Source organism: Thermobia domestica, chromosome 3 (assembly GCF_964235325.1).
Source record: "Thermobia domestica chromosome 3, izTheDome1.hap1.1, whole genome shotgun sequence".
In the NCBI taxonomy this organism is placed as follows: domain Eukaryota; kingdom Metazoa; phylum Arthropoda; class Insecta; order Zygentoma; family Lepismatidae; genus Thermobia; species Thermobia domestica.
The window spans coordinates 2,581,657-2,595,177 of NC_137456.1; the positions used below are offsets into that span (position 1 = coordinate 2,581,657).

Genomic DNA, 13,521 nt, shown 5'->3' on the forward strand with positions numbered 1-13,521 from the left:
TATCACATTTTAATTGATTGCAATAATATATATGCTATCTATCTGTAATTCCTGTCTACTATCATTTTGTTTTATTTCGGAAATAAAAATTTTCGTAATAATTAGAGCTTAATATGATTATTTTTAAGAAGAGAGAACGAGGAAGTTTTGTGCGATGATCTGTACTTTTTATTGATACCACGCGCTAACTTTTGTCTGTCAATATTCCAAATTCTGGAGCCCGTAAACTTAACCTGTGGTTTTTCTCTTCTGCTTTTGTTTAAGAATGCCAAGACAACGATTATATTGTAGAGAAAATTATCACCCTGAGAAATCTTTTTAAATATCGTAAGTGGCGTACGAAAAAACGTAGGTTATATGTGTAAATCATGTAGTTTTTGATCTTAACGTACAGCAAACATTTAACTGAAAAAGCGTATTTCATATGTTTTATTCTTTCCATATAAGTTTTCTGAATAAACATACTTTCCGTACGAATGAAAGAACTGTGTATATAGGTAGTCGGGATCCCACATACAGATGGACGTATCTAACATATAGCTGACATATGTAACGTAAGTACCATACGTATGTAATATATGGAAGACTGTTAGATATCACATATACTGCAATGGCATGATGTAACATCTAAGCGGGAAAGGTATGTAGCATATGAATAACATATGATTCATTCTGACTTCTGTACAAATATAAGTATTCGATATATTTGTACAATATACCGCCGTCCGAATAACGGATTTTTGTTAGTACATAGTTGGTTAAAATATTTAGTAGCTGAAATTCGTCTCATTTCTGAAAGTATTTTCTTTTCAATTCCACATTAATAAGTTATTTTGTTTACATTTTCAACAACTTATTCTAAAATATGTGTCCGCTTACAATATAATTAATATCCAATAACTTGGCATCATTTCGGGAAATCGACTCTAATGATTCCTTAGCAACAGTTGACTCTTCACGATTTGCTTCACTCAACTCCAGCTGTTCCATTGAATCTGCAGTGTGTCAACAGCAGATAATTTTGTGATTCTTTCCACTAGAAAGAGTCACTTATCATTAATATCTATGAAAGATAATTCCACTGAATCCATTACTGGATCAATTACATAGTCTTTACACCATTCAGATTTAACAAAAATAAATTGGACACGGAACATCCACTCTCCTTTCTGTCTCTTTTTCTGAAAGATGTCAGTGTCAACTTGAAGCACGTAGGTATTTTAAAATCAACTCACCAGGTGGTAGTTAATTGTCAACTTCCTTTTACACAGACGAAAATACCTTCGTTACTTAGTTTCCGGTGTTGTTGATATCACTGACGACGGAAATAAATCGAAAACAAGAGAAATGAACATAAATCATTCCAAAGATAATCCACCATTTTATAGTGTCATACAGCTTCCCTTTGCTCAACCATGTCTTAAGGAATTTCAAGGTACTGTCATAAACTATAAAAAATGTAAGCGTTTTATAATCGGTGATTGATGATATGTTGCAACTTCAAGGCTATTTCTGTTGAAAAATAAATGTATTAAAAGTGATACTTCCACATGATATTGCCTATAAGGTGAACACCAACTTAATGTAACTTATGATTGGGAATTAAAACTAATTTTTTTTTATAGATTGGATCAGTGGTGTATCTAGAGTGGGCTATCGGGCTCAAGCTCCCCTACGGAATAAATTTGTTAGTTTTTCGCATTCCACGCACAAGTATAATCCTTCTTACCATTTCTAAGAATTTCATTGACTTTCCATTTTCTTATGCTCTTTGTTCACAAATAATATTGTATTTGTCAAATTTCGTTCCATGTAAGAATTGCGTTTTTTTTCTTTCTTTCGTCCATTCTGGGGCCGCGGTGGCTCAGTGGTAGAGCGTTCACCTCTGGTGCTTGGGGTTCGGGTTCGATCCCAGCCCCCGCCAAGTGAACTTTGTGGTGAACAAACACCTTGTGCGTGGGTTTTCTCGGGGTTCTCCCGTTTCCTCCCACTTTCTTCATTCCACCATTTCATTCATTACTCATCATCACCGTCTCCTTTAGCCTAACCGGCATAACCGTGGGACGTAAAACTCAAAGATTTCATTTCATTTCATTTCTTTCGTCCATTCTACTCTTCTATTTCTTTTTTAGTTGTTACTTTCTTTCGTTTCTCCTATTATACTTTCGACCATTGTTAGTTGTGATTCAAGTCGGTCGTCGTCAGTAACACCAAAACTAAGAGGAGCTGATAAGCGAAACTGGTATTCCACAACAACTTGCACGGATATCAACATGACGGGACTTTAGTTATTATAGCAAAGGGTATTTACATCGTGTAGTTATAAAGAAAGGTAATTTTACAAATAAAGAAAATCAAGAGGGGAGGGGGAATAAGTAGCCCGGGAATTAGATAGGCCAAAAGTATGCATCCTTTTTCTTCTATGAATAGAATAAAAGTTTAGATTCACTGATAAATTTTTGTGTCTATTGTATCAGATAAGATTCATCAGTCTCGAAATCTTGCCAGTAAAACTGCAATCAGTATATTTCAGTTTCAACTTGTCTCAACATTTTATTTCAGGTAAAAACATACATAGATAAAACTGAAGATTTCCATTTTTTTCTAAAATAAAATCAGTTAATTTGAAATGAGATTACAGATATTCAACATGTGTTTGCAGGAGCGTCATTTCAGATTGCCTCGGGGGGATAAGATTCTGCACCGACATACAAGTTTCACGCTTTTCCTAGTATATTAGTAGACAATCAATTAAAATATATTTAATTCTGGAACTCAGTTGAGCAAATGCTCCCTGCTTCACTGTGTTTTCAAACCTCTCCGAAACAAATCCTAAATACGCCACTGGCTTGGATTAAAACTAACAAAGGTATAAGTATTTAGGCCTAGAGAGCAAATAAAATGCAATTCATCATTGCTAAAGACAAACTTAGAAAAGAAGAAAATATGTAATGAAGAATAATGTGGAATTAAATGAAACCTCAAACACAATACGAACAAATGTAGGCCTACTCCATGCAATACTTGTCTTGCAAACGTCTAAGAACTAGCTTTATGATGATGACATTGGTTTTTGCTTTGGATTAAGGAGTTTGAGCCTCGATGTAATGTTTGGATAAGGCTTGCCAAACATTTTTTGACTTTTTTTTACCTAATTGTAGCCCCTTGTACTCAACATCATCATCATAGGTATTCTGCCATTATTGGGTGTTAGTTGTCGCAACTGAGAGGTTTCCATGCACCAGGGTCTTCATTTAACACCTTCGTCTTCATGTACGATTTTTCTGCTTTAATACCGTCTTCTAACTGTAACCTATTTTGGCTCTTCCTCTTTTTCCTTCCACCATATCCCTAACACAACCTTCATAATGCAATTGTTTCTCAGCCAGTTTTCCAACCCGTTTCTCTTCCTCTTTTTAACTACATCTAAAATTGTTATTTTCTCCCCCACTACTTCTAACACATTGTCATTTGTTTTCCGTTTGACCCAATTAATGCTCTCAATTCTTCTCTACACCCTCATTCCACATTTCAAGTTCTTCCTGTCTTTTTAATCGCGTTTGCGTACTGTTCATGCTTCTCCTCCATAGAGTACAATAGAAACAATTTTTGTGAGTCTTTTATCAATTCTTTATTGAAGGACCCACAAAGTACATTCTTATACCTCTTAAATGTTTCTTTCGCCATTCCTATCCTTGCTTTCGTTTCACATTCACACTTTCTGTAAGCATTAATAATACTAACCAGGTATCAAAAACTAGTAACCTGTTCTATTTTATTCCCTGCTACTTCTATATTTGTTATCGAAAACTTCGTTCCAATCAAAAAGGGTTCTTTGACTTTGTATTCGTCGCAACCCTTCCTCAAGTTTTCTAACATTTTACTGGCGTACGTTCCATGTCCTTATCCTAACTTGTTGGCTCTTGCTTCTTTTTTTAGTTCTTCCCCACATTATTACTCTCCCACCAACAGTCCTTTTTGGAGGCCCGAATGACTGGAAATTTTACGTCCGGAACTATAGTTCGATCTGCGAAAGACCATTGTACTTTGTTCTCTTTCCTGCAGTCAACTCTATTTAAGGTTGGTTTAAAGGAACAAGTTTTGTCAATAGATAGCAGTACAATCTTCGTATCTCTTCCATGTGTTTTTTACCTTTCACGAAAATTTACAATTTATTTTACAAATTTCAACGTAGAGACTTCAAATTTTTAGAGAAGGAACTTCATAACCTATTAAAGGGAACAATCCGGGCCAATTTTTTATTTAGAACTTTCTTCATTGTTGAAATGGATATCCAAACGTTTAACAATGGAACTGTTTCAACAATGAAGAAAATTCTAAATAAAAATTCGGCACGGATTGTTCCCTTTAATAGGTTATGAAGTTCCTTCTTTAAAAATTTGAAGTCTCTACGTTGAAATTTGTAAAAGAAATTGTAAATTTTCGTGAAAGGTAACAAACACATGGAAGAGATACGAAGATTGTAGTGACATCTATCGGCAAAACTTGTCCCTTTACACTAACCTTAATCAGAACTTCTGAATCGTTCCTAAGGAGACAATCTAACAAAACTTTGATTTCTATAAAAAAAATTCGGACATCTTTCCATCGACAGTTATTTAGGAATCTTTTCAATAAAGTCTCTACACAGTCTCCATAGATGAATCTATTCGTAAACCAAACATGGAGCTTATTTAACCAACTCTGTAATGGAGGTTTTCACTTAGGAAGACATTTTCTTAATTACAGAATTCAAGAAGGAAAAGGAAAAGGAAAATTTTAGAACTGAAATGAGGACAGGAATATTGTGAGTCTTTTGTTTCTTGAGTAAGTCTACAAATTTGTTAATGAATTTGAATAATGCATTTAATTATACTTTTATGTTTAGCTCGTGGTTACATCCACGTCTAAATGAAAACACTTGCTAGTAAACCAACATATAGGGTGAGTTCACGAAATTTCAAGACTGGTCTCAGAATAAGAAATGTATTACACATTTTTGTACAGCAAACTAAAAGTCTTCGAAATCATCAACATCAACACACCGCTGCCAGCATGTTTTCAAATGTTCATAGACTCCCTGAAAGTCTGAGAAGGGTCCTCGTTGAAGCCACCTGGACCGCTGGAATCGTGTCGAATCGCTTTCCTTTCAGATCTTTCTTGATTTGAGGGAACGAGAGTCGCTGGGAGCGAGGGTGGAGCTGTATGATGGATGCGGCAGTGTTGCCACGTAGAACTGCGCCCAAAGTTTGGCGGCGATGAACGACGTCTTTTGTCACTAACTTGAACACCATAGTCGGACCCAATCCCAGTTCATTGGCAATTAATCTAACACTAAGACGACGATGAGTGTTTAAGAGTTCACGACTTTCACTTCACCAGATTTTCCTCAGTTCGGTTTGTTGCAGGTCTCCCAGAACAGTCGTCGTGTTCAACGTCTTCGCAGCCCTCTTTGAACCTCATGTGTCTCGTGAAAACCTGCACGTGGCATGGCGTCTTCTTTGTAGGCCTATTGAATCATACGAAAAGTCTCTGCAGCTGTTTTGTTCAGTTTCGCCGCTGCATTTTCCACTCGCTCAGGTTTCGACGGGGTTCACTGATACGCACTCACGCCACTAGTGGTCTACTCAGTCGCAAGTCTCTGAGGCAACTGACGCTCGTGCGATCAGTTGGCTGACACCCTCCACTACCGCACTCTGTCGGTGGAACGGGGGCCGCGGTGGCTCAGTGGTAGAGCGTTCACCTCTGGTGCTTGGGGTCCCGGGTTCGATCCCAGCCCCCGCCAAGTGAACTTTGTGGTGGACAAACACCGTGTGCGTGGGTTTTCTCGGGGTTCTCCCGTTTCCTCCCACTTTCTTCATTCCACCATTTCATTCATTACTCATTATCACCGTCTCCTTTAGCCTAACCGGCATAACCGTGGGACGTAAAACTCAAAGATTTCATTTCATTTTTTCTGTCGGTGGAACGCATGTGTGCGCGCGCCCCTACTCAGGTAACACTCAGTCTTGTAACTTTGTGAGCGTACCCTGTATATTTATCTCTCTATAATATTCCTTCAGTGTTTCTAGTAACTTTAACTACTGCAAATTAATTTATTAGCTATTAACCCTTTCCGGCCCAGTGGTTTCAATGTGAAACCGCAGTTTTAACACGTTTCTCCGTGCAGCCTAGTGGATTTAGAACGAAACCATCTTTTAGTATGAACTTTGCAAGCCATCTAAGAACAGGAGTTTAAATTATTTCCAGGATTTTCATTCGCGCTGAAACTGTATAGCCAATTGACGTTGAAAGTTTTTTGTTTTCTTTCTCTTCATAAATTCATTCTTTGGGAAACAAAGGTTTTAAACAATTTTTCTATAAGACATTTTTCTGATACTATTGCTCGAAGAAAATTTTATAATGCTACAAATATGTTTATGTTGATACTTCCAATATAATAACATGTAATAAAGTATTGCAGTAATGAATAAAATACTACAGAATGTATTTCCAGAACATTGTTATCCAATAAATTAGATAGAAAATAAAAAGGGAGAATAATAAATTTAGCGTTAACAACCAATTCTCTATCTTAGGCGTATCTGCGCTGGAACTAAAGTCCAATAGCCTGCTTTCCAAACTTCCTTTTATTGATTCAATATTCAAATACCTGATTTGGACAATAAACGAGAATAAGGTTATAGGTCTCTTATTCGTGAAAAACACTGAAACTAATATTCGATAGTCTTCTGGACTAATTTTAAAAGATTGCAGGGTCATTCTGTTTAGAGAGCTGAGTAAATTCTCTGATGAATGAACAGTAAACGGAAAGTCCCCTGATACACTCTGAACTTCTTATAGCCAGGGGTAAAAGTGCGGGGGAACGCAAGAGGGCGCCGATCCCCCACTTCGAAAATAGGGATCCGCACGAGACTAGATTTGAGGCTGTCTCGTCTCGAAATTGTGCTATAAAAGTGATGTCTCAACTCGAATTTTGACAGGAAATTCTGTCTCGTCTCGTCTCGTGCGCATCCCTACTCGAAAATATATGTACGGCGTCCTCCCATTTCCTCAAAAATTATTATGACGAAAGATAGGCAGGGGGAACGGCGTGGCTTCATGCCGCTACCTACCGTCCCACCACCTTTTCAGACCCACTTTGGCCCCTGCTTATACCTAAGTACACTGAGATCTGGGATTGAAATTCTCTGAAATTACGAGTACACAACACTGGATGCTATAAGCAGAGTCTCGTTTGGGGATGAAATAACTGTTTCCTCCCCTGTGCTAGCGCAATTCGCACATTACAGATACTCATTTTGAAGCATCTAAATTTTTAAAAAAATTGGGATTTCTTCATTATTAATATGAAGTTAAAGAAAAGGAACTTCTGCATTTGATAAAGTATCTCTCGTATATTGCCTAACCGACTAAGTATGTTAGGTTATAACCCAGAGCACTGTTAACTTATGGGACTTGAATGTCTCATTTGCAGCACCAGAGCAATGTAAGACTGGCATGCTGTCTAAAGTAGATTCCGAACTATTATTCGAGTTTGCGTCCGGAGATAATAACCTGAGAGGGACTATGTCAAATGAAAGCACAACCGTTTTCCACTCTGCTATGGAAGACCATTCAAGTCCACATGTTATCATTTCATGAATATTTTGGAAGGGTATTGATAGTCTGTGACTTAAACTATTTTTAACGAATTTTCCAAGAGGGTGAAGTTATATGGAAACAAATATGATGAACACCTTCACCGCGGGAGAAATCTGTCGTCGTCATATGTGGTAGGCCAAACTTCCTTATTCTGATAACTCGCAACTTTGGAAACTATAACCTCGTGTCCGCATAACGCTATAAATAAAATAGCTCAAACTTGGAAATACTACTTCACCTAATAACTCAGATTACACTTGAAGCTATATAAGATGTGGACCATTGTAATACGTTCAAATTTAAAAGCTTTCCCACCAGGAATCGAATCCGTGATCCCATGCGCCAAAAGCGCACTCGCTAACCATTACACCAGGGGGGAGGGCTTTATGTTTATTTGATATTAGGGACGCAGCAAGTTTATGTTTGTAACCTAAATAAATTCCAATGAATTCAATTCGACTTTTATGAAAAAATGGTTAACAATAAAATGTTACATGTTGTCTATATCTTAGGTTGTTGATACTTGTCAATAGGTTTGGGGATTGTTTTTGTTAATATATTATTATAACAGTGAAAGAGTTAATTATTTTCATTCTGTAGTACCAATAGTTGTTTGTTTATTGAAGGTAATTATGTAATATTTGTCACAATATAAGAGTATTGATGTTTTAAAGATTGTTCTAATGTTAACGCTTTCTCTTTAAGATTGACAACGTAATTTCTTTATCTTTTCAGGTGGACCTGACAGAAGATTACGACATACTGCAGATCGTGGGTGAAGGATGGTTTGGGAAGATTTATCTGGCTGAGCACAGGGAATCAGGAAATGAAGTTGTCTTGAAGTGTCTTCCAAAGGAGTTTACTTTTTTGTCAGACTTTTATAAGGAATTCCATTACAGCTACTTCCTCAGCCCTCATAAGAACGTACTTACAACATTTAATGTGGCATTTGAGAGCAGGGACTTCTATGTGTTTACGCAAGAATATGCTCCATTGGGAGACCTAACTTCAAATGTATCCGAAATAGGAATCGGCGAATTGTACAGTAAGCGAGTGGCTAGGCAAATTGCTTCAGCTCTTGATTTTATTCATGCAAAAGGTTTGGTTCATCGGGACGTAAAATTAGACAATATCCTTGTTTTTAAAAGCGACTTCTCCAGGGTGAAACTATGTGATTTCGGTGAAACTAGTAAAATAGATTCTCAGGTACGAAAACGCAACGAATGGCAGCCTTACTCGCCTCCAGAAGTTCTCGCTGTAAGTTATGAAGAAACATATAAAGCCCATCCGAGTCACGATGTTTGGCAATTCGGAATCGTCCTTTTTGTATGTCTTACGGGTTGCTTGCCATGGCAGAAAGCTCAAAACGATGACCCCCGGTACGTCCGTTATGTCACATGGCATGGAAGTATCATGGTCAAGCGACCAAAGTTATTCAAAATACTGTCGTCCAAGGCTCAAAGAATGTTTAAGAAAATATTAGACCCAAAGCGAGACAAGCGACTAGCAATATCAGAAATAAGTAAATTTTTAGATGACCGGTGGCTATCAAAACTACCAGAGAGACCGGACACAGAGTCCGAATCGCTTTGTCCTTCCATGTTTAGCTTTCATAGTAACCTCGAAGAAAAGAACAAACTTCTGTTTACATTGACGAAGTATGGTGTAGAGACTACAGTAGACAAAAGCGCCAAAAAGGACCGAATCAAAGAATGGATTCAGTCCAGTGTAATAGAGGAAGACGACGAAGAAGAATTAGATGAAGAAGAAGAGGAGGAAACACCAGAACAAGGGGAAAGGAAGAGAAGAGATTGGGAATCAAAATCAAAATCGAAAGAACCTTCTGTGCCACAGGAGAGCACAACCTCCGCGAGCTATTTATTAGAATACAGTAGTGACACAGGGAAATAGACTACCTTCAAAGGATATTTCGGTGGAAAAGTTGACGTTCCAAAAGGAACCAATGAAAGGCATTTGACCTCTTGAAGCCTATTCACGCTACGGTTGACAAAGTCAGAATGGATGTTGATTCAACCAAACTAAACGAATACTGTGCCTTTGGCACTTCATTTAGACTGACAATGAGCTTCTCGATGGATATTTCAAGGTTCGAAAGAAAGTTCTGTTACTACAACAAACATAGTGTTTATTCATAAAGAGAGCACTCTACCAAATACCCGAACATTTACAGTAAAATTAAATAAGGGCTAACTCCTACCATTTATGAATATCGAATGACGTTCATTTGTGCATAGAAACTAATATTACCTATGCGTCAGAATGTTTTAAAACATCAAATACCACATACCTTTAGCTTCTTCGCTTTGCCTTAATATATCAACAGTCAACTTCGTAAAATTTGCTTTGTTTACCTACTATTAAATTGGTTTCAGGTGCTTCAATGACCCATTCCCCTTTCTACCTATCACTGTACATCTAGAGAGTGAACCGAAAATTCTATTATCCACACAATTTGTTTTTATTGATAAATATTCAATGCTTCTCAATAACAATTTAATCATGAAGCGATCTATTAAGTGATCATGAAATATAAATGTTATTTTAAAGGTAAACATAGTAAAACCAACTATTAATTAGATTAATAGTCTTCAAGTATTATTGTGTCTACCGTTTTTATCATCAGAGGGGACGGGAGATTTTTGTTATCGCTGTTGGTAAATCACATTGACTTAACAAAATCCAGACATAAATGGACTCTGTTTCTCTAACAAGGAATGGTTCCGAACTGTTTACAATATCTGAAAAGTGGATTGAATAGATCGATCGAAACTATGGTTTTTTGCAAAATCATGACCATGAATGGTATCAAATAACAAAAGTAATGACGCAAGAGCGATTTCGTATCATAAATATTTGTTTCAAATAAGTCCATAAAAATACATGGCAAGGGATGAAAAGTGAAATAGCACCGAAGATACTTTACCTTATACCACTCATTTGAGCTTTGGAATTTCTTGCATACAATAAAAGACAAATTCTGATCAAAGCATACATTAACTAATAAATAATAGGATTACAGTTTCAACAAATTATCTTTGCCTTCATCAGACACATTAATAATGTGTTCTCATTAAAATGTGTTAATAATGTGTCTGAAGAAGGCAAAGTTAATTTGTCGAAACTGTAACGCTATTATTTTATTAGTTTTAATATATGCTTTGGTCAGAATTTGTCTTTTATTGATTTACCTTAAGTTCGCTTACAAAGCCACAAAAACCAAACAATGTTACTTGCCTTAGAAAATCAGCCTTACAAGAACACAAAATAACCTTTCACTAAATTTGTAAAAATATTCCAAACAAATAAATTGCATTAGTTATTTCGAAATATTCCATATATATTAGGAATACCCGATGGATTAGAGAAGTAATCATCCAAGATGCTTGCTATAAACAGAATAAAACTGAAGTATCTTCAATCTCCAATCAAGGATCTTCAATCTTCTTAGAGCTATGAGTGTTCTGAACTCTTGGAATTTTACTGAGAGTACTTGCTTTATATCTGAAAGGTATATCTATCTACGCAAGTGTAAATTATCCAAAGGTTTACTTGTGTCGTAAACATTTAAGTCATTTTGCTTTTGATGTAATTCCAAAATGCATTATGATACGACGTTAGATCATGATGTACAGTAGATTGAAGCAAAAGCTACAATAGAAGTTCCTTTGTTACAAATTTTATTTGTAATCTGAGCCCATATTTAGCGATGCCTTGCATCTGGGCTTCGGTTTTCAGTAGGAGCTCATGAATGTGATGTCCCATGTTAACCCGTAAGACTTCATGTCTTGCAGTCTCGGTGAAAACTCTAAAACATGCAAACAATATAATCTGTGTTTATAGTTGAGATGGGTTGTCAACAAGGCTTTTCTTTAATCATAACATTGTTTCTGGGAGATGCTTTCTTAATTCAAAGTGAAATCGAATAGAATGTTGCTAACTGATATTAACTGGCATATATTTGGCGATGTCACACATTTCCAATTTGCTTTGTTAGTGAGTGAACCAATTGAACACAATGTCAACACCTGCAATCACAGAACACAATTATTATAAGTTGTTTTTGCTGGCAAGCAATTATTTGAGAAACAAGGTGGAAATAGGATTTTTGGTTCTTTCTCTAGATGCTAAAATATTGTAGCCATAGTAGAATGCATTCAGAGGTTTTTATTTGCATTTGATCGAAAGTACCAATGGTACGCATATGAGTCGAGAAACTGATAATGATATTAAACCTATTATTGTAAGCAAAATATCTTTAAAATGTTAATTTACCCGATTTTATTTAAAAAGATGAAGCTATCTTAAAGTTATTCAACAATATTGAGCTTCGCTAAATAAAGGATTCGAGAGAAAATGGTAGTCATCCACGTTTGGTTAGCTAAGCTGACCATCCCGACTGTTAGAACAGTGAAAATGTTTTAAAATAACGGGATTTCAAACTTATTTATCGATTTATTTATTTATTTATGACTTCTTTTACGTGGCGAAGTTAAGGCTCTGCAATAATAAGAGTTAATAAGCTTTGAAATAATAATAACTATAAAATACATTTTTCGCTTTTTTTTGATGCAGTAGGAGTAAAGAGACTATATTTTGCTCTTCTGCAAATATATACTAGTATCCCTTTTTCCTTTGTATTCTTCAAATACTAAATATTTATATTTAACAATAAGAATTTCCATTATACAGGTGTATGCACAGAATGTGCTTGAAATTGTTTAATTTTCTCTTTCAATTTACATTAAAGGAACATCAAAATATGAGATGTAATGTTTCTGTGTATTTAGTGCACTTGGTTTCAATTTACTTCACTTCAAATTTTGTTTTCCATTTTACAAAATGTATTTAATCTAAAATGAAACTTGAAAGTAATGACTCAAAGCCAACTCAATTTTGAGTTTATTACGAGTTCGTCCTTTAATGAGTTACTGGAATGTGTGAGCGTTTAGCTTATATTTGACAGGAGTTACATGAAAGTAAAAATATTCATTATTTATTTATGCTATATTTGAGTTCTTTATCTTTTTTTTTTTTTAAAAGACAATTTTTAAAATTATATGAGGGTAATTCAAAATGTAAGATAACAGCACCATACTTGGTACACTGTTTCTTGTCTTGCATATCTCGTTATCGGACTTACAACCGCACACCCATTTTCGTTAGATGATATTAACATCCTACACCTTAACAAGTCATCGATGAGTGGCCCCGCGTAGCGTAATCGCTGACGTTGTCGCCTTCGGTGCGACCGGTCCCGGGTTGGATTCCCGGTGGGGTCACTCGGTAGAAAAAGTGTGACACGCTTTTTCAGGCCAGCCACCCTGAATGAGGTTTTCCTGGGTTTTCCTCATTCATACCAGGCAAATGCCGGGGTAGTACCTAACTTATAGGCCCCAGGCCGCTTCCTTCCTTCCCCAATCCTTTCTTCCTTCCCTTTTCGCGGATTGCGTGCTCGGCGAGGGAGTCATCTCTCAAATCGTGACGGGCTAAATGGCTTTAGATGTCGAAAGCCCAGAAATCTAAATCCTAATCCTAATCCTAAGTCGGCAATGACCTGCTGATAAGGTACCATTTAGACGCAAAAATCTGATCGAACCTCGTTGTTGACTATGCTTCCATAAGTACAGTCATTTTCCAACTGATATTGCAGTTCTGACGCAACATAGTACCATCTAACAATTGTGTGACGAAGCAACGGTCACCTACAGCACTCTGGCGGGAAATTTGAAACCATAATATTCGTGACTAGTGTTTTTCGTGTGACAGCACAAGACGAGAAATAATTATTTCTCGTCTTGTCTCGTAAATTCTTGAGGAAGTCTCACCTGGTCGAAACTCTCGAATAATTCTTTCTTG

At 36.5% G+C, this 13,521-nt stretch overlaps 1 protein-coding gene across 1 annotated transcript in view; it reads left to right on the plus strand.

Annotated features, from left to right (window-relative positions):
- Positions 1-12,686, plus strand: part of LOC145682376 (serine/threonine-protein kinase meng-po) — an 82,054-nt gene extending 69,368 nt beyond the window's left edge. Inside the window, exon 3 of the mRNA XM_081753966.1 lies at positions 8,380-12,686. Coding sequence (XP_081610092.1) covers positions 8,380-9,555 — 1,176 coding nt within the window. The 3' untranslated portion in view covers positions 9,556-12,686. The remainder of the gene's footprint in view (positions 1-8,379) is intronic.
- Positions 12,687-13,521: the final 835 nt, after the last annotated feature.